A 21,767-nucleotide genomic window follows, 5' to 3' on the forward strand; every position below is an offset into this window, starting at 1 on the left:
TGTGTGTGCGTGTATGTGTGTGTGTGTGTAATTAACCTGTTAACTAGGACATAGTTGAGTATCAGACACAGCACAGAGGGCACCGTGGAGGCAATGGCCAGATAGCTTTCAAAGTAGTCCTGTGAAAAGTGACAGACAGGGAAGCTATTTGAATTGCTTTGACTATAAGAACACACTCACATAATGTCTCACAAAAACTAAGAGGAAGTGAAAGCAGAGGAGAGAAAAAAATTCCCTTCCTTCTTTGCTATGTTTCTAAGTCAAACAAAATCAAGCACTTATCTCAAAATAGCAGAACTCTATAGAATTCATCTATTCTTGAAATGGAAATAAATCAATTGGACTTTTTCTCTCTCTACCTTAGCTTAGTTGCCAACAAGCCTTTAGGCCTTTCTAATTGTACAATTGTGTTGCAATGGATTTTACATTTCAGATGTGAAAGGACACTTACATATGTCGCAGGACCGTAACATTTCTATGAGAAGCATGCAGAATGGCAAACATGTGCATCTTCTTGTTTTCACCATAGGAAGCCTCTGGTACATAAATGCACCATGAACATAGCAAAGTTGTAGTTAGTCCCACTCACACTGAGGTCTGAACGTTGCTCATCATTGCCGGTGCCATGAGTGTTGTTACTCAGTTTGTAGAGCCAGTAGTGTTTGGCTGTTATGAAGAAGTTCCAGGGCAGCAGGGAGCCGATGCCCATCAGAAAGAAGATGATGTACACCAAACAGTAAGAGTCCTCTGGACTGTAGCGTACGGCCAGAGGCACTGAAGAACGTCTTGGCAGGAGCATTGCAGAGGGACTCTGGTCGTCGCTTTCCTCATCCTCAGATACATTGTGTTTGCCAAGAGCATTCGCAACATAAGAGGAGTTGAGACTGGACGGCACAGGTTCTGTGGTGTCCATTTTTACAGACAGAATACAGGATACTCACAAAGTAAAGACGAGAAATGGAAGGGAATGTTGTGGTAGTGAAGGCAGGACGTGTTAAACAGACAGCTGTAAAGGAAAAAAAACACTATTGAAAAAAAGGGAATCTTAAAAAAAGGGGATCTTAAATTGCTTCTTAGTCAGGGTTTCTTGATTTTCAGTTTGGATTGCACTGGAAACAATGCAGTCTGAATACTGTGCAAACATAGAGAATGTAGATCCCAAAAGTGCTGGGGAAATAAAGCCACTGCAGGGTAACATTAACCTTTTCAAAGCTTAAATCTACTTGGTATTTATTATGGTACACATCCTGAAAATATAACTACAAAAAGGGGTACAATACAGTAACTGTGTGCTTGAAGAAACATTTACATTAGATCTAATGTGGGTGCAAGAGAACTACAGTGGAATGTAAAGATGACATTGGAGCCACATGCTGCGTTCTATTATTTATCCAAGTCGAAGTTCCGACTAAAAAGTCGGACGTTGCCAAGCAACACGCCCATTTTCCTCGGATTTCCGAGCTCGGATCTCGAACAACCCTTGTGGACACCGAGCAAGGATTCTGAGTCCGAGTCGGATTGTTTAGGATAATAGAACGCAGCACCAGTCTCCCGTGTCAACTTTACATACCACTGTAGTTCTCCTCACTACCCCAAATAAATGACAAGATGCAAGGCTACTAGAGACCCCTCACTGTGACCTGAAAAAAAACACACAAGGTAAAAAACTCACTGCCAAATATTGTTATTTAGATGATGCTGACGTTTACTTGTGCTGGTCCAGAAAGGAAAAGACAGGCTGTTTGACGTGAAGCCATCGTCTGGAGAGACATCTGTGCTGTAGCTGGTAGAGATCAGTCCAATTGTCCAAATCATGTGACGCTGCAGTACAAGGAGTCACATTTAACCCTGATAACACAGGCCCTGCACATGTAAGACCTAAAATAGAAAAGGTGTACTCAGTTTAATTTTCAGCGCAAAACACAGAAGATGACAAACTGCTACCTCAATAGGTACAATTTCAAAAAAAATGACTCATCCTCTTTATTCAGATGAAGTGGAATGTGCCACCATTGCACCAACAGTATAAATGGGGGGCACTGGAGGCATTTGGCAGCCGTGTGTGGATGTGAACCCACTGCTTGGCAATTCCCACACACAGTGTGCTTCTTCAGGTTCAGGGGTCCATCGCATAAAGCATCTCTGCATTTAGTACAGCGCTTTCCTTAAGGCATGGGATTGCTTGACTTATTATACCGACGTACAGCAAGAGCATGAATCAGAGATCTCTGGTCCTATTTCTGCCACTGACAGAAATAGAAAAACAGACTTTCACCAGCATCGCTTGCTTGCGCAATATGAGGTTTTCTAACGTTACTTAAACTATTTAAGGAGGTTAAAGGAAGGCTGATATGACAGAATAAAGCTGATCTTGCACCATAAAGTATCATGTGCGCCAGTAATAAGGAAGCAGTTTTCACATGATGCTTACCCAAAGCAATTCCACAGACACATAACGCTACTTCAGACGCAGCAGTTTAACTTGAAGTGTGTTTCTGGACACTGCGGGAGCTGGTCACCAACGGGTTTTTTCACTATTCGTTGACAAATTATTCTGTTCATTCTGACGTGGTATTAAGGCGAAAAAACATGTCAAGTTTTATTTGTTAAGTGTGGGCACCGTAGACAGATGTAAGCTGTCTATGTACCCTCGCCTTCTACAAAGTATCAACACTCGTTAGCCAACCTGGCTAGCTAGCTAGCTAGTCGACCCGTGCCTGATGTTGGGCTCGTTAAATACAATATACATACCTCGCTGCCAGAGACTCCCTGTCTGTTGCTTCTGTCGCTTCTGCATGTGCTTCAGTGTCACAACAAATCCATTTCACTGCAAACTTCATTTCTGATCAGCTGACTGACGGCATTCTTCTTCTTCTTTTGTGTTTCATGGCGGTTGTCAACCAGAGTTTTGGAGCATTACCGCCGCAACAAACAGCAACAACAGGAAGACTTCCGGCACGAATCCTTAAGAATAAAAGTGCCGTCCCCATAAATCAAAACCAGACTGACTCAAAATTTATGTTTTTACGCAATACGTAAGTCTGAGCTTATTAAAAAAAAAAAGAAGTAATTTTCAAAAACAAAATAAAATCTTACAATTAAAAAACATAATCCATGTTTTCATTTGGACAATATCTTATTGTTAATGACGCATTGTTTCCGGTACGGCTTCCGTTTTTTCTTAATAGAAGCACGCATAAATTGAATTAATAAAAGATATTACATACTAATGCAATTTGTCTGTTTATAGTAATGCTATTAACTTACAATAAGTAAATGTTCTTCTTGAAAAACAGACGCAAACACCAAAACAAAACTGCCCAGATATTAGATGATATACTTTTAAATGGACAGATGTAAAGACTTTATTGAAAGTCAAACTGAATGTTTTTTTTCAGTGAAAATGCAGTCGTCTGATCAGCCGACTGCATTCAGCTAATCATCACTCTCTCATAATAAATGATAATAAGTGTCAATAGTCATTAACACAATTGTACCACTGTTAAAAGTACTAACACAATAATAAGTTTTAATTAAGTTACAATTTTGGCAAATTCATCATACAGTATATGATATGAAAAAAGCACACAGCAATGTAAAAGTTGCTTATTCATGAATGGTTTATTAAAACTAAAACTTCATTTACGTGATAAATACTTTATTTAAAATGCCAGAATCAGTTTTGAATACATAATTGTACCATCGGGTGTAACGGCTTATTTCTGAAAAGTGTCTCGTCCATCACATTTACCACGAGAGGGCACCATAGGACAGCATGTGCTGTGGGGTCTTATTGCACCTCTCCGGAATGTGAAAACAACTAGCCTACAAGACCTGTAAGAAGAGAAAAAAAGACTAAATGTCCTCCACATTCAAAACATGATACCAGGGGATTTTGCATCAATAAACTAATGATATATAAACGTTTGTCTTTGTCTTTCTACTATGAGCCTAAAATCAAATACATCATTCATTAACTTTTCTGCAGGTCATAATTCTAAGCATTACAAAAAAGGAGCGAGCAATTAAGAGATGCAGTGAAGGCATATCAGTCCTCAATTAGCAGTGCACCTGATGAAACAGGTGCCTGCCATTAACACTGTGCTGCAGTGCACTCTCACCACAGATGACTCACGCCGATATTTGTTCTCAATCCCCCCCCCACTCCCCCCACATCCTGCATAAAAAAAAACAAGGTTCAAAAGCTTGATCTAAACAGCCAGAGTCAATCCTTAAAGGACACTATTAGTGTCTCTAAAACCTTGTTTTTAAGGCCAGACAGCCTGCCAGTTAAAAGCTTTCAAAGCTAAATGGACCTAAAGGGAATTTTCCAATGAGGTGTGAGGGGAAAGAGGGACAGGTTGAGTAGCTTTGTATTTTTTTTTGTGTTGAAAATGGGGTGTAATTGGTTCAAACACAGATGCCATTTAAAGGTGATTTTGTTTTTCCGAGGAGCTCAAAAGAAGCCTGCAATTTCCTCTATGGATTTTATAAAGCTGCTCTTAGGCTGTTTGGTTTGGCATTAACACGTTTCAGTCAATAACAACAAAACACACACTATTGTTAAACTAAGAAATATAATTTATTGCATAAAAATTATATTTAGTTACAGGTAAGAAGGCTAGACGTTTATTTACAATTGATACTGTACAGAATTATGTCACTGAATCCATTTTGTTTTTTCCGTAAAAAGTTCTGACTTCTCGAATAAAGGCGGAATTTTTCTCTTTGATGAGAGCAAGGAGGAATCCAGTCCAGCTCCAGCAGAAATTATCCAGAGCTATGGCCAAAGTTTCAACAGATACTCAAGAAATCTGGACAAATAAACACTAGTCTACAGATAGCCAGTCTCTGTAACAAGATTTGAGGAAAGAAAATAGTCCTGCAGTGTTCAGGGATCCAAAGTTCATATTTCCTCATGGGCAAAGACCTGCGGGGCACGAGATCATGATGTTAGTCGCAACTTGTTTGGCAGCTTTTGCCCCGTACTTTGTGTTGTTCTCCCACGTGTGCTTTTTTTCAATACTAGCTTGCTTGGTCAGTGATCCAATCCTTCCCATCCAGATGAAGAATTCCCACAGATACCACCATAACCAAAACATGTTAAATCACTCTTAAACCACTTTAGAATACAAAAGCAAAACCCTGTCAATGCCCTGATCTGAAAAAATAGAATTACTCTTCCAGGAAACAAAAGAAGTCAAAATGCTTCGCTTTTTTTTTTTGTACTTGCATAGGACTTACAAAAAAGAAATGACAGATCTTAAACGTGTGTACGCACTGTACGTGCACACCCACCTGCCCACACATACACACTCCCGCACACATACATACACTTGTGTTTTCAGTTCATTCACACAAAACAGTGACATGACTCACTGCTGGAGGGATACTGCCTGTGTTTTGGTTTTTTGTGGTTTCAATGATATGAACACTTTTTTTTTTTACTTTGAGGGTAAAATAGACTCAATAACACACAGACCTTAATGAAAAAGATACAGATGAAAGCATTTCAATTCCGGTCTTACAATAACTGACAGTACAATATTGATAATGCAAAAAGCTTGAGGACCCTGACCACAAAGCAAGGCGGCTTAGTAAAAAGGTTAACAATTTGTTATCAAATTGAGAGAGACATAATGAGTTACAGGGCGTTGAATAGACAGGACACAAGGGGTGGACAGAGAATAGATTGAAACATAATGCAGTTAGTGTTGAGGTACATTTTATGGTCCCTTGCTGCCTAGTTGATTTAAGGCAAGGCTCATCTATTCTGTAAAAAATCATCTCTGCCCTCAGTTATAGCAAAGCATAAATGCCTATGAAATACAGCACACAGTATGTTCACCTGGACATATGACCACCTCTAATAATGTTTTACAGATTACATTTTGAATAGATGCACCATATTAAAAAATAGCAAATAATCTGAGACATCCCCTGTGCACCTAACTCCCCTTTGGCTTGCTGTACTAGAATCAAAAATAAAACACAGCAGCCCAAACAAGCACACTGATGATAGAACAGGTTCTATATGATCGTAACAGAAATAAAAAAATCCACAAATATGGATAATAACTTAAAGAGCGTTCCCCAAAGGAAACTTTAAGAGATGTCCAGAAAGCTTTCCTGCAGTTTATTCTCAACAGATCGGAGGAGTGTGGCAGTGCGATAGAAGAATGCGAGGACAGATGAAAGAGAAACACCTCTGAGCCGGAATGATACGCCAAGGCTTTGAGGCATTTGTTGGTACAATATAAAGAGCCAGTCTGTCTGGTTATCTGCCAATTCTTAAATCAACTTCACAATTCACCCCCGTACCACACTTTTTTTTTCTCCAGCCCAAACGACGTGCTTAAGCCCTCAAAGATTGAGGGTTCAGACCTTGTGATTTGTCGACAATCTAAGCAGTTAGACAAGAAATCGTAGCCTACCTGACTCAGAGTCGGTTAATGACCTGATGGACTGTGTGTGTGTGTGTGTGTGTGTGTGTGTGTGTGTGTGTGTGTGTGTGTGTGTGTGTGTTGGCGTGTCTGTAGCCTGAAGAGGTTTCAGACATGCCGGTGCATCCTGTCATTCACTGCACACACACAGAATGACAATGGAGAAAAGAAAAGCCCCTGCCATGAGGTGAGATGGTGTTAAATCATGCACTTTCATGCTGCTACTGAAACATGGGTAATCCCGTATTAGCGTTTTGTCCATGTTAGAGTGTTGGACTACTTGATTTGTCTTTTTTTTTTTGTCCCAAAGCTTTTGTTATTTATATACAAGAATAGTGTTATTTAAAATCTTTGAAGAATACAATCAACACCACATATGACAGATGACTTTACACCCATTTTACGCCTTCTACCCTCAAATTGGTTTCCCATCTTGCAGATGCAACGTTGCCTTGGAGGATTCATGCTGAATCTGATTAGCAGTTGTCATGGGAATGCGTTATGGTGGCTATGCAGCTACAGTGGCTGATCAGGGGTCAGAGAAAAGGAATATGATGCAGAGGTAATACAGTGCATAAGAAGGAACCAAAGTGATTGTACCAGGGTGTGCATATTCATAGGCAAGTATTCTTATTTCCATCACCGTGGTGAGAAGAAAAAAAAAATGTCTGGCTTGCTCTCTTGTTCCTTGACCAATCAACAATCCCCATCTGTTGTCATGACAACTAGCACCTCACTTTTGCCCATTTCTTCCAGCGCGGTCGCCAGAGAGACCAGGTCTGCATCAGCTTGGTGACAAGCTTCCCATAAGTCCAGTAGAACACCTGTAGGGCTGGGCTTTGTTGCAAAGTAGTTCAAGTACCTGAGGAGAAGAAAGAGAACAGGAAGCACTCCGTTATTTTGAAGTCATTAATACCGCACGTCGCAAATACTGCTGGTACCACTTTATTTTGACAGTCCAATATTGATGCCCAAGTCACTACCATATTTCACAAAGCAGGATTAGCTTGTTAGGCGAGATGAAATATGTTCCGAATCTTTTTTTGAGCAATGCACAGTATATCATGCATGGCTAAATTATATCCCTGAACAAGTCATGCTTTCCTGATTCTAATCAGTACGAAAAGACACATTTTTCTGTTGTCTGCCTTCATAAAAAAAAAAATTATAACCCCATACATCTAACCTCAGACAGTGAATATCTACACGCCGCCTCATACATAGTTGTTAGCATCAACACTGGACTCTCTGCACGACCAAGCTGCCTGTCACACATAAACACGTGAGGCAGATCTGACCTGTCAAAGCCCAGACTGCGCGCCAGTAGTCTCCAGTCACATCCTCTGGCACTGGGTGCATCCAAACTGGCACAGATCTTCTGGCGGATGGAGTCAGGCAAGCGAAAGGCATAGGGTCCCACTTGAGAGGAAGGCAGGCAGGTGCCTCCTGAGGGGAGGGGCGAGTGCGGGGGTAGAGTCTGGATTTAAAATCAGAATCAGAAAGGGTTTTATTGCCAAGTACGTTTTTTAACACATACAAGGAATGTGCCTTTACAGAGAAAGTGAGAGCCATTGAGACTGACCTCTGTAATTTTGGCTTAACTGTGTTGTTTCCATTGCAATTTAACCTGTGTTAGCATTAATTAAGTTGTCACCATTACCTCCTGAATATCCGTGTGCAGCTGGAATATCTGTCCCTCCCCTTCCACCTGTCGGACACAGATCTTACAGGTGAGCTGGGACACAGCCAGGCTCCCTCTCTCCAGGCTGAAAGTGCAGTGCAGGGGTCTCTGACTGCCGCTCCAGATGTGATAGAACGGGATCTCCTGTTAACAAAGAGAAATGTTAAGAAGGAAGAAAGAAACTAATGCTTGTTTCCTGCAGATAAATGATGGTCTGTTTGCCTGTGCTATGATCAGGAACATTATACCAGCTGTCCGTTTAATGCAGTTTTACACTGAAAGTACATTTCCAGGTTAGAATATCAGTTGTCAGTGTAGCTGACGGATGTTACGTGATCATTAAAAACATTTACTTTGATTCAGAAACTTGGATGTATGTGAACTTCCAACTTTGGAAAAATTAAATATTTGTTAAAAAAAAAAAAAAAAAAAAAAAAGGATCACTGAAAAAAACATGGTCTCTACAACTGTGATTAAAGTGGATTTGTCCTGAGCAGCACAATCAGGAAGGATCTAGAACCCAGTTTCCATTCCAGGAGAGTGCACTATGCTTTGTTTCCACTAACTGGGTCTCTGTGTGTCAGAGTGCAATTTATTTCCTAAGCGCACACTCCATAAATTAGGACCACTATCAGATTTCCCGTTTGTTTATTCAGAGTGGGTACAGACTGCAATCTCGGAGCGGCCCGCCAAGAGAATGCAGCAGAGTGTTTGAATTTTTACAACAGAAGTGAACAGTCAATTAGCTGTGTTTTCTGAGAAAATAGCCATTCTACTGAATTATGAGTTTGACAGACCGTAGTTTTTACTTAAGAGTTGCTGCCTATTAGGCTTGAAGTAACACTGACAATTCATCAATAGTTTTATGGATCTACATCTTTCAAGCTGATGCTAAATTGTGCTCTGTAGACATGAACACATCCACATCAATAGGCCCTATACAAATCAACAGGCGCTTATCTAGCATCTGCTGCATTTTGAGTGTCTCACCTGGTACTTTGCCAGTAGCTTGCTTCTCCAGTGAGTGTGAGGAATGTCGTGGATGGACAGGCGCAGGTTGTGGTAGCTGTCTTTGAAGAGCATAGGCTTGGGATCCTCCAGCAAAACTCCACCTAGACTCCTCTCCAAATCTAGCACCTCCTGCTCAGAGGCAGAGAGAAGACGGGCTTAGCAACACATCCATGTTTTCATTCATTTGATCACAGTTTTATCATTGTCACACACATTCCAAAACATGCTTAATTAAAATGCGCCGTGCATTCTCTGTAGTTGGAGTCTTTAAATGGAAATGTGTGAGGGCTAACAGTTTGAAAGCTGTTTGAACTTTAGCAGCCAGAAATCCTGCAATGTGATGCCAGTAAACTGCACACAACACGGCCATGTTTAAAGCCCCGGCTGGTCTGTGAACACAGAGAGAGGGAAAATATCTAACGCCAGCGAGTCCAACTTTCTCTGGATGGTGTGCTCACTTTCTGTTTACTAGGGGTTTGTATTGCGCTGTACCATTTTGAGTCATTGCTTCTACTGGGTAAGAAAGATTCACCATGATACCAGTGTTTGATGTGGGTAAGCAGGGGGGATCTTTTGTTTTGATTTGGTGGATGTATTCATTCTTTTTTTAAAATCTTGTCTATTGCAGCTTTAAGAAAATTACCAGTAATGCACTTATTAATATTCACACCATAAGTACAGTATTTTTGATTAACTCATACATCAAAGAAATGAAGAATCAGAAAGAAAATAGGGCAGAAAGGCTCGACAAAGAAAACTAAACAGTAAAGAAGAGAGGTAAAAAGACATACGCAGACATTTTTTACATAGACAAAGAGTGACAAACACACAAGCAGCACCTTGAATGCATGTGGGGTGTCATGGATGCAGTAGATTCGGAGGCTGTAGTCCAGGGAGAGGCAGGGTGCTCGAGGGGCGAACAGTGCCAACTGCAGGCGTTTGCAGGCAGGCTGTGGAGGGCAGGACTGGCCCACCAGGCCGTACGTTCCCAGCTGCTCCATTAGAACATGACAACACTCCTCCTCCAGCTGCAGGTAGCACGGAGACGACAAAGTCTCCTCTCCTACTGTCAACACCTCCTGAAAACAGATTAAAATAGGGTTCAATGGGGCGGCCTCTAGCTCACCCAGTAAAAGCGTTCACCCTTTGCCACGTGTTGTCCCCCCATCTCTCTCTCCTTTCATGTCTATGCACCGTCACTATCTAATAAAAGGGAAAAGCCCCAAAAAATTATCTTAAAAAAAAAAAAATAGGGTTCAATGATGCTGTCCGGCAAGTTATCCATTACTTGGTACCAGTCAGAGGCTGTCTCACCTCCCATGCCCCCTGGTGCGTCTGTGTCTTGAGTGTGAGGGTCCAGTCAGGTGTAGGTGTGTCTAGCTGGGCACAATGGGGCAATGTGAGCACCACAGGACGATTCAGCAGCATACCGGAGGGCCCACAGCTCACCACAGGACTTAGTACAGTCTGACTGCCCTCAGAGGGAAGCCTGTAAATGTCACCCCCACACACACACACACACACACACACACACACACACACACACACACACACACACACACATATAAGAACATCATGGCCACGGCACGATTTGAAACATGCTGGTATTGACGTTATTTGAGGCAAACCTAATCCACTCCAATGTCAGTGTAAAAGTTGAGACAAGTTGATCAATTTTTTATCCTCTGAAAAAAAGTGATCTTCTAGTGAACTTTCAGACAAACTTTGAGTGGTTCGCAGAAGGCGAGCCGTATATAGGAATATTTCTGATTGAGGTGAGAATGAGGTCTGTTCTGCCTCGTAGTCGCAAAAGAGATGAGTGAAATAGAGGAATAACGATGAAGGGCACTTACGTCGTTTTGTCCCACTTGTTGATAATAAGGTACATCTCATAGAACTTCCCCTGGGGGATTGTGCCAGGGGGGACCAACAGACTCACACCTAAGGGAGAAGGTGTCATGACTTATCTTCTCTTACAGGTGATTAACGGAGAATGTCATTGGTTCCCATTGGTTGCATACAAATTCAGGTTTCATTTGCATGTGAAAAGACAACTGCATGCAATTACCTGTGTTGGGGATGGTAAGGCGTCCTCCAAGATTACCCAAGGTGGCGCTGGTGCTTAGCCCAGGCTCTCTGGACAAGGTGTGGCTGTGGTAGTCTCGCTCTCTGCCCATAGTACCCACTGACTTCAGGCTGAGGATCTCCCCGTCACCTAGGCACATGTCCGCGGGGAGCTCCAGGGAGGAGAGAGTGGAGGCGTTGTACACCTTGATTTTGAGACTTGGCAATGGGTCCAGCAGGGGAGAGGTGGTCATGGGGATTTTGTGGGGGCTGTCATTGACCCCCTGCTGCAGAGAGAAGAGCGGACTGCGGAAAGCCCCCGCTGTGGCTGTAAGGTCCGGAGGAGCTGATGGATGCAGAGAGTGAGTGTTATCTGTGGACACAGGAGAAAAAAGGAGCTGTTCTCTTATCACCAGAAATGACACTGGCAGGGCTGAGAGTGCTAAAAGTGACACAAGTGAAATGGATTAATGTTGCCAATTAATATTTGATGGCAAGAACAAGAGATGGGATACCATGACAAATGCTTAAAATGTAATGCAGTAAGTAAGGAGAATTGACAAAGTGAGAGGAGATAATGGTATAAAGAGAATTCATTTATGGGATAATATAAATAGCAATGTGATAATGAAATGAACTGTTAATAAGTGCCTCTACGAAAATGAGTAAAAACAAGAAAAGTTGAAATGTGTATAAATGGGTACAGAATGTCATGTGTGAGTTTGTGGTGTGTGTGTGTGTGTGTGTGTGTGTGTGTGTGTGTGTGTGTGTGTGAACCTACCCTGTCTGGGAGGCTTGTAGTTGCCAGGGTGGAAGGCGGCAGTGAGTGCAGACGAGGAATCGGTGATGTCTCCATGGAGATGGCGGCATCTGCGGCGATATGCAAGCACACCCACGCACAACACCAGTATCACACACAGCAGTAGGGCCCCCACTAGACCAGCGTAAACTGCAACGCCCATACCTGGGGCCAGCGCTAAGAGAGGGACAGAAAGACAGACGGTCAACACACCACACAAGGACACATGTGGAAAGACACAGATACAAATGCAAGGGAAACACAAGAGGGAAGAAAAAACAATTTAAGAGATATCATCTGATTTACTACACAGCCGTTGTAGCAGAAAGTACTATATATTAGTTATTGTAGCCTAAGTTAGTGCTAAAACGATTCATTGTCAATTGATGTGATTAGTGATAAGTCTATCATCAGAATTATAACAACAATTTTCAGAATCAATTAATGTTTTAAGTAATTTTTAAAGACACAAAGTACTGGTTTGTGCTTCTCAAATGCTTTTCTCTTCTTGTAAAATACCTTTACAATACCTATGGATGTTTGATGGGACAAAACGAGCAATTTAACATTCCTTTGGGCTCTGGGAAACTGTGACGGCACTTTTGACTGTATATATTGAAATACTGACATTTTATACTGCACATTAGTCAGGATTAATTAAAATGTAATCAAATAATCAGCGGTTGGAGCCATTTTTTTCACATTGGCAGCCACAGTTCCAATTTTCAAGAATAGGTTTAAAATGGATTTTTATCTTAAAACAATACTGACAACATGCCCATATGTACGATGAATGAGTTATTGGTTAATGTGATTGTTCCTCCTGTCCATACTGGGCTTCACAAATGATCTCTGCTTAGCATGATTCCAGTGTAAGTCATGGGGCTAAATATAAACAAGTAATGAAGCACTAAAACTGTAACTAAAGAAAATTATTAAGAATCCTTGGATCAGGTCTTATCCATGATCTGACCGACCCACATGAAATACAGTTACCTTGTTAATTTCATTATAGAATTCACTGTTTCTGCTATGAGTGACACTAAAATTCCTGGGGAGTCGTTGACTGACTTATGCTGGCATCATGTTAACTTGAAAAAATGAAACTAATGAGCACCATGCAGTGGGTTACACATTTTTAAAATATTTGGAAAAAGAGAGTAACAGCTAACAGGAAATGATCAAGCCTCATTTAAGCTTCAGCTGAACTTTATAAGGTAACACTTTACTTGAAGGTATTACATGAGCGTGACATGACACTGTCATGAACACATGACACTGTCACAACACAGTCATGACACATGAACCCTAACCATAACTTATCATGACAATTACTAAAAAAAAACATTACGTCATAAACCTTTATGACTTGTTTATAATGTTTATGACACGTTCATGACAGTGTCATGTCAATCTTATGTAGATACCGTCAAGTAAAGTGTTACCCTTTATACTGCATTTTTACCCAGACACGGGACTGTGGATTTTGTCTTCCATCTGTTACATTGGAATCACATAAGGGAGGGGATCACTTCACAGCCATTGTGGACAGAAGGAATGATCACAGTGGCCGATAACTGTTAGTGTATTTGTGGGCATGTGAGTGCTAGTTTAAGATAGACTTGAAAAAAAAAACCTATTCTTTAACTGTGGCAGTATACCCGATGTTTAATTTGAATCTAGCTGAATCTAGAATAAAGTCTTTTTCGGTTAAAAGACATCCACCAGGAAGGCAACATTTATTATAATTGCTCCGCAGAGATGGTCGGTGCCGAGCATTTTAAACTCACAGGGAAGGTGTCCAAAACACAATGGCAGATTTTGTATAAGATGGGACATTTTGACTGAGGAGCTTTGAACTCGTAATCTTTGGGTCCAAAAGCAACCATTGACCTCAGTGAGCTATTATCCAGGTGAAGACTCATCTAGCTATTTGGGCTATATTTTTTTGACTCATGAACATGATTTTTATAAACTGGAAGTGGAGTGATTGTTAATCAGAATCAGGTGTGTGAATGCAGACACACATTATAAATATGCAGGACAGTTGTCGTCAACACAATGCCTGGCTGTAGGCACTTTCTGATGTCAGGAAGCTGCTGAATTTTAAACTGCTGTAAAAAATTATTTTTTCATTAGAAAATTCTGAGAATTTCTGTACTTGGTTAAGACAACATAAAGATGCCTGTAATTTATTTTTCACAAAGATCAATAAATGCCAAACTGATGTTTAAAGATGCTCTATTTTGCGTTGACGGCTTTGCGTAGATGAGGACACGATTTAAACATTTTTATAAAGAATTCACTTTTTGAGATAAAATTCTGAAATTTTGCACACACAATCTACAGTCATCGTCAAATATTGTGAATTCTTTCCATAAACATCAAAAATTTAATTTGAAATAAATTTAAATTTATTTGTACTACTGTATGCAGTAACATGTTTTAATGTACTGTGGGCTCAATTTATGATAAAACAAAAATCTGAATGGAAAATTTGTGGAGGAAAGTCTGGAGATGAAGTTGCCCAAATTTGGTGTCAATTGAAATAAAAATGTGGGAGTTGATAGGTTTAAGAAGTTTTACAGCATAGTTTCTGCTCTATTGGGACTACAGTTTAATAGTAATAATAATATTAATTTATACTGTTTATCGTAGCATGTACGGCTGATTTGTTATGACTTTTTAAAGTCTAGAATTTTAGATGGCTGTTTTAGCGCCACAATCAGGACACTTAGCACAGCAGGTTTGGTATAGAACTGGACTTATGTAAGTTGGATGAGTTTCCGTGCATGAGAACATGTATTTCTTAGAAATAATAATAATAATAATAATAATAATAATAATAATAATAATAATAATAATACAGGCAAATACAATAGGGTGTAAGCAGCTGCTCGGCCCCTAACAATAAACAGCTCCTCCCAACCGGCAGTGGGTCTCACAGCAAAAGTGGGCATGGACAAACTTGTAGGGGCAGGGTAGTTGACCATAACTTTACCTGCTCCCTGTTGGGCTCTTTCTCTTTTCTCCTGCTGAAAGGTTGGCTGTGACTGGTCACACAGCCCACCACAGCCTGCATAGCCCTGACTACCCAACACTAGCAGAGCCATAGCCAACCCAGACATGTGAGCCAGTCACAGCACAGCAGAAAAGAGGAGCAGACAAGGAGCGAGGTTAGCGGGAGACAAAGAAGAGTAAAAAAAAAAAAGGAGGAGTAGACAGGCTGGATAAACAGAGGATGAGAGAGCAATAGGAGAGGCAATTTGGCAAAAGGAATAGGATGGAGTTAGATAAGGTTGTGATTTGTTGAGAGGACAGACGGATTATAAGAGTGGTGATGAGGAGAGAGGAGATAAGGATAGCAGTGCTTGAGGAAAAGGCCCATGTTGAAAGAGCAGGAGAGAGTGGGGAAGAAGTTGGAGGAAACCACAGATATACAGAGCAGCAGTGAGAGTGGAAGAAAGGGTGGAGCAGAGGAAAGCCGGAGGCAGACGGGCAGGCAGAGGAAAGCTCCCGTGCTCACGTGGCGCGATGGAACCGAATCCGACAGCCGTCCGCACTTATTACCAGAAACGGAACAATAGCGAATTAGGTGCATTACCGTGGCTGCTCTCCCCTGAGCCCACGTCACATTGAGCTAGAGGAATTACCATCACTTCAAATGTAAACTATTTCACAGATTAACCGAAAAGTCAGACAGAAATCAATTTTTTTTTTCCAGGAAGTGTATGCTTCCACCTCATAGCCTATGGATCACAGAGTCTTAGAGGCATGTCATTTCGCTCCCATCATAACAGAGCTTACAGATTTTCTTCCTCTGACATTTTGGATAAGAGCCAGATTAACTGAGCAGTTTGTGTAATTTACACAAACATTGATTAAACTCAATGTTGAGTAATTGGACGTTTGTTGCAAGCTGTTATGTAACTGATGCAATGTGCTAACAAGGAGCCAGCTCAGAAACCTATGTTACGCTTAGTCAACATACGAGACAAGACGGGATAACAACACTCATAAGCAGGCGGGACAAGAAGGTGAGGCATATCTTCACTGAACTCGATCCGAGATGACAACAAAGTGTGGATAGACAGGCTCAACACACAACACTGCACGCATTCAGCGCCACGTGCTGACACAGATGTTAGGACTCCTCATCTGTATGAGCATGCAGACAGACACACACATACAGTCCAAACACAAACGGTATGAAGCAGTGGAGGAGCGAAGTCATGGGAAGGTGAACTTACGATGGCTTGCATGTTCAATAGAAATCTTTTTATCTGTTTGAACAAGAGAAAAAAACAAGAAAAGAAGAAAAGAAAAAAAAAAAAACATAAAAATGGATGGACTAGTACTTATGCAAATGAAAGATACAATAACAATACAAAGCATAGACAGGAAAATAAACATCAGCTCATCAATATGAAAATGGAAATGTAAACATAAAAGGCATACTGCAAGCAAGAAAACATACTTTATATCTAAAAAATAATAACCTCTTCTTGAAATGCGTGAGAAGATTAGGATCATGTGGATGACAATGGCAAAGTTAAAGACAGTTTTGAAAGTAAACAAGGACGTTGGTGATGTAGATTGAAACTGTTTTTATACACCCAACGGGCTATGTTATCACCTTCATCATACGAAGATGAAACAGTTCTATCCTGATGGGTATAACCTTTTTAAAGTTAACACCAATGTGAATCATCCCTGAGTGGTTTGATTATTGTTGAAACCGTCTTTCCCGTCACTTACTAGATCTCAAACCAAATAACCTTTTCTCCAAAGGATCATCACAACACCAAATGCCGCAATTACATGCTATAGGGGACAGCAGAGATGATGGTTTATGTGGTCTCGAAGCATTTTACATTTACGGCTGGGTCATTTAGCCGGATGGGTGAGACATTAGAGTGCGTTGTTGTTTGATTGTCTGAAGCACGGTTGGAACGCAAAGAGTCATAACGTCATTAGGGCAATTTGTGGCCGCAGAAAAATCAACCTAATGTTGTAGGAAATTCCATTTTTTTGTTCAGCAATTTTTTATTGATTTTCCATTAAACCATGTAGCATTTTCTGCAGCACATAATGGACCAAATGGTAGGAAAATAATTAATTCAGTAACCTGTAGTTTGCCAAGCGACACATTTACAGATTTTCAACAGCACAGCTCCTCCCATCTTCCCCCTCTGCCAGAGCCACTTGAGTGCATGTTTCCCCTGACAGCCTCTTGAGAATGCTCCGCTCTGTACAGACAAATCAGACTGTGTATTTGTCTAGTCTGGCTGCTCCATAGAAGCCTGTTTATGTCAGGACTCGCATGCACGTCTCGTAGAGTTGAGGCACAGTGTGCAATGTGCATATGATCCTCCCGTTGCACGTGCATTGCCGAGGATTGTCTGCATGCTTGGGCTTTTGGGTTTTGTGGCGCGCGTTTGTGTATGTGTTTTTAAGTGTGTACTTGACTGTATCTCACTGCCTCTGTGGATGTGCGTCTCAAAGATTCTAATGCGCTGTCAGCTGGATTCCTCCCCGCTCATCACAGGCTGCACATTGGGTGTCAGTGTGAGTCTGACTCACTCTCATATGCTCTTCCCTGTGCTAATTTTTCGACTTGGCCGTGTCATGCTCGCTTCCCACTCCACTTGCTTCATCTCTGTGTCTCTCTCTCTCTCTCTCTCTCTTTCTCTCTCTTCCATCTGCGTTTTTTAGATGTGGATCACTTGCCTTCTCTCTTTGTGAACCTAAATTTTGCCTCGTGAAACATCTGTCTGCGATTTGGCATTTTTTCTTTTTATCTCTCACTACATCATTCTCGCTCTCACCATGCTGCAGTGAATAATTAACTTGGGAATACAGTTCTATACAAAATAGCTTTGAAATGCAATACACCTTATAAAACTGTGAACTACAATAGACGCAAAAATGTCACCGTCTGCATGACGTGCTATTATCAATCACCTGAAGCGGAACATTTGCCATTAGGGAGTTGACCCCTAGATACCTCTAAAAAAGACCCTTTTCTTTTAGATAATAGACAGCTTTAACTAGCAACAACAGATGCTGATCTGTATTAAAGGGCCAAGTGCAGAATCAGGATACATTACAAATAAATATATATGAGCCAAATATTTACTCTCTTTTGACATTTAACAACTGCCCCAGTTCAAACACATAGTTCAGGTGACTTACTGCGCGCACACAACCCCTCAGTGCAGTTTTTGCTCTCCATCATGCTGCCACTGCAGTGCTTTCCTCCATTTCTAGGCGGGGGGGCTTGGCACTCGCGGCTGCGCCAGTGGGTGCACTCTGTCCCACAGGCGGACCACTTTGCCCATTCTGTCCAGCCTCCATCCACTGGAATGAGACAGCAGAGATGTGAGTCATTTCACAGCTAACCAACAGCTAAATATTCCATCACTGCATATAGAGGGGAATTGGGCATGGCTTTATAATTCGGTGCGATGCATATGTAATGGCTTGAAGTGCATCATTTTTCAATTTGCAAAATGCATTCTGTTGTTTGTTTTAAACGACTTTGGAGTCAGAGTGGTCTGATACACAGGGCAAAGCAAAAAGTGGCAGAATGGTGTGTGGCAGTAAATCAGATAACTCCTGATGTAGTTGACGTTTCATGTTGAAATCAAATGAACAAAATCAAGAGACCAAATGTATTCTGTGTGAAGGAACACAGCTAAAATCCAGCAACTGATGTTCTAAAAGTTTTGAAATTCATCCTGGCACCTCCTGCAAAATGGCCCATTTGGGAAATTTCCTGGGATTTCAGTGCATGAGTGCTTTGTCTGAAGAAGTTATAAATAACAAAGATTACTATGTCATCTTCACCTGGGCACAGTGTGGTGCAGGTCACTCTCTGGAAGGGAAGGCCCTCACAGAAGGCTCCTCCATTCAGAGGGGCAGGATTGGTGCAGCTGCGTGTTCGTCGCTGCCAGCCCCGCCCACACCGAGCATTGCACTCTGACCATTCGGTCCATGAAGACCATCCTCCGCTCACTGGCAGAGAGACAGACACACAGAGGGTCAAAGTGAGTGAGTCTGGCAGTCAATAGCCTGGTCAACTTCATTAGTAATGAGAATATAGACACAATTTTAAAATGAATATCAAGCTAAATATATATGATGTTATCCGGTGTAATTACAGTATGAACCATCAGTTTTCCATCACATCTTCACCCCAGAGATCCATTCTCCAACTACCTACCACTTTAAATGCTTTGTAAATACAGTAAGTAGTTTCTATTGATAGTTTTATGGTTTACAAAGTATATTTAATTAAAATTTTAAACAGTCTTACATAAAAATATTTATATAATATAAAGTTCATTCAATAATTTAAGATTTACATTTTGGTATAGAGCTGCTAAAATGTAAAATGTTCTCATTTGCAGGTAACCTAATACCAATTAACATGTGACGTCATGAGTCATAAACCAATCTTCCCAAATCTTCTAAAATAGAAGAGGAAAATCGTGTGCACGTTACCATAAACAATAAGCGTAGCCGTGCTGCTGCGTCTTTTGGCCACCACGTTACGAGCCACGCAGGTGTAGTTGGCGGTGTCTGAGAGTCTGGCCTGTTTGATGATCAGATCATGGTCGATTGTGATCAGGAAGTTGGAGTCCTGTGATGGATCTATAGCATCCTCGTTCTTCAACCAGTCCACCTGTTGAGAGGCAGGCACGCGCGCGCGCGCGCACACACACACACACACACACACACACACACACACACACACGACAACACACACACAAAAAACCAAGCACACACACACACACACACACACACACACACACACACACACACACACACAGATATACACCACTCAGAACTTTGTTCTGCAGAAAGTAATCTTCACACGGAGTCACAAAATGAATGAAAATAGAAATAGTAACCACACCAGCCAAGATTATAGTTTTTAAGGAATTATAAAAACTCTGTACCGTCGAACCTGGCAGATACCTCCTCACATAAATCATTGAACAAAGCAACAGCTGCGAATGCATAAAAATAAGCCAACACGCCACACACATAATCATTCAGTAAACACTGTAAACCTGCAGAGTATTTATCCACCATAACACGCTTCAATGCTAATGTGGTATTGATCAAACCCTGTCAATATTTATACATTTGTATAATTTCTTTTGAACAAACTCCCTTTCACTTTTGAGACATCCTCCTTAAGAGCGGACATAATATCCTAGTGACAACAACAAGCAATATATCTATCATAAAACACATACTGAAGTTCCATTTAAAAAAGCTGTGATGACATAACATGAACTTTTACACTTCGTGCGAGGGGCTTTTTTATGTAACACTATAACAAATGTTTACTTGAGCAATGAAAATCTGCATTTATGAATTATTTATATATTGTGGCACTGCTGTTTTATAACTGTTTAATAAAGTGGTGTGCAGTTAAAGCAGCTTGGTGTTAAATCACGACACAAAGTGAATTTAAGCACATTATTACTGATCGTTATATCTGTCAGGGAGTTTTTTTCTTGATGGTGCCATGTAGCTGGACGGACTTAAATCTCTCAAACTTCAGTGGTTCGCCCTTGACTACGCTGCCGTGTGTATTATGTTTATGTTGCTGGATAACTTATTACTTAGATCCCAGCTTTGCTATCTCCCTTGAGATATAGAGTAACACAAAATAGTTATGATCTTGAACTATTATCCTTCAGAATGAAAAACACAACTGTAACCCCTAAAGTGATAGATAAGCAGTGAGAGTGGGGATGAGGAGGGAGAGATCTACCTCGGCAACGGGCATGCCTTCAGGGGGGCGACACTGCAGCAGCACCTCCTGCTCAAGTCGCACCTCCCGCCCCAGCGGCTCCTGCCAAAAGTCGTCTGCATAAGGTATGGGGGGGGGGGGGGGGGTTGGGGGGGGGGGGGGGGGGGGAGAGAACAGGTTTACAGATTTAGTGAAGACTGGCCGTGACAGCAAATCTACATTGGCTGTCACACAAACATGTTCACCACCGCACGCACGTGAGCAAGCACAAACAACACACACGATACGCGCGCGCACACCACTCGCACACACAACAAACACTCACACACACACACACACACACACACACACACACACACACACACACACAAACAAGGCAAAGCCCCCCAAAAGCCTCTGTCACTTTGTCGTGTTTTTTCTCTTCATAGCCCCATAAACATGCACGGTATCAATCACACTCCACCACCCATTACCACAAGGGAATAAGATGGAGAGCTACTGCAAATTTATTTGCATATATACTTAAGCTGACACATTTGAGAAGCAAAATGTTTGCTGTCTTCCTTCCTTCCTTCTTTCTTAGTACTGACATGCAATGCGAACGTAGGCACGGTTGCTTTTGGTGGTGCCAGCAGAGCTCCAGGCCACACATTGACACCAGTAGTCCTCCAACCCAAACAGCTCCTCCACCTGGGTCCTCGACACCGAGATGTCCACCTCCCGCAGCACCAGACCTGTGTAGAGAGAGAGAGAGAGAGAGACAGAGAGAAACAGACAAAGAGAGACCGAGCGGGAGTGAGAGATTAGTGCAGGCATATTTTTCACAGTACATATAAATGATGCATTGGCTGCTGGCCAAATGCAGTTAAGGTGCACATAAAGTCCTATGGGAGCTAATGGATTATGTAGTTGAAAATGATGTTTGTAATTGAGTATGATGTTTATGTCTGTAAATATATAAGGTGACATCACTGTGTGTGTGTGTGTGTGTGTGTGTGT

At 41.5% G+C, this 21,767-nt stretch overlaps 2 protein-coding genes across 9 annotated transcripts in view; both read right to left on the reverse strand.

Moving 5' to 3' along the window:
- Nucleotides 1–2,967, reverse strand: part of slc29a3 (solute carrier family 29 member 3) — a 6,541-nt gene extending 3,574 nt beyond the window's left edge. Inside the window, exons 1-4 of one of the 5 annotated variants that reach the window (XM_032541094.1) lie at nt 2,752–2,967; nt 1,710–1,878; nt 590–1,006; nt 37–119 (exon numbers count right to left, since the gene is read on the reverse strand). In XM_032541094.1, the coding sequence (XP_032396985.1) occupies nt 37–119; nt 590–913 (407 nt within the window). In that variant the 5' untranslated portion in view covers nt 914–1,006; nt 1,710–1,878; nt 2,752–2,967. Of the gene's footprint in view, nt 1–36; nt 120–589; nt 1,007–1,672; nt 1,879–2,751 lie in introns of all 5 variants that reach the window. The other 4 variants (XM_032541092.1, XM_032541093.1, XM_032541095.1 and 1 more) reach the window with 4 other exon arrangements.
- Nucleotides 2,968–4,563: 1,596 nt separating this feature from the next.
- unc5b (unc-5 netrin receptor B) overlaps nt 4,564–21,767 on the reverse strand; it is a 48,739-nt gene continuing 31,535 nt past the window's right edge. Inside the window, exons 3-17 of one of the 4 annotated variants that reach the window (XM_032541083.1) lie at nt 21,359–21,502; nt 20,790–20,884; nt 19,505–19,685; nt 18,848–19,015; nt 18,194–18,358; nt 16,249–16,281; nt 11,981–12,175; nt 11,204–11,572; nt 10,989–11,076; nt 10,450–10,624; nt 9,975–10,214; nt 9,115–9,264; nt 8,104–8,268; nt 7,742–7,920; nt 4,564–7,305 (exon numbers count right to left, since the gene is read on the reverse strand). In XM_032541083.1, coding sequence (XP_032396974.1) covers nt 7,140–7,305; nt 7,742–7,920; nt 8,104–8,268; nt 9,115–9,264; nt 9,975–10,214; nt 10,450–10,624; nt 10,989–11,076; nt 11,204–11,572; nt 11,981–12,175; nt 16,249–16,281; nt 18,194–18,358; nt 18,848–19,015; nt 19,505–19,685; nt 20,790–20,884; nt 21,359–21,502 — 2,513 coding nt within the window. In that variant the 3' untranslated portion in view covers nt 4,564–7,139. Of the gene's footprint in view, nt 7,306–7,741; nt 7,921–8,103; nt 8,269–9,114; nt 9,265–9,974; nt 10,215–10,449; nt 10,625–10,988; nt 11,077–11,203; nt 11,573–11,980; nt 12,176–16,248; nt 16,282–18,193; nt 18,359–18,847; nt 19,016–19,504; nt 19,686–20,789; nt 20,896–21,358; nt 21,503–21,767 lie in introns of all 4 variants that reach the window. The other 3 variants (XM_032541080.1, XM_032541082.1, XM_032541081.1) reach the window with 3 other exon arrangements.

Source organism: Etheostoma spectabile, chromosome 17, assembly GCF_008692095.1.
Source record: "Etheostoma spectabile isolate EspeVRDwgs_2016 chromosome 17, UIUC_Espe_1.0, whole genome shotgun sequence".
Classification (NCBI taxonomy): domain Eukaryota; kingdom Metazoa; phylum Chordata; class Actinopteri; order Perciformes; family Percidae; genus Etheostoma; species Etheostoma spectabile.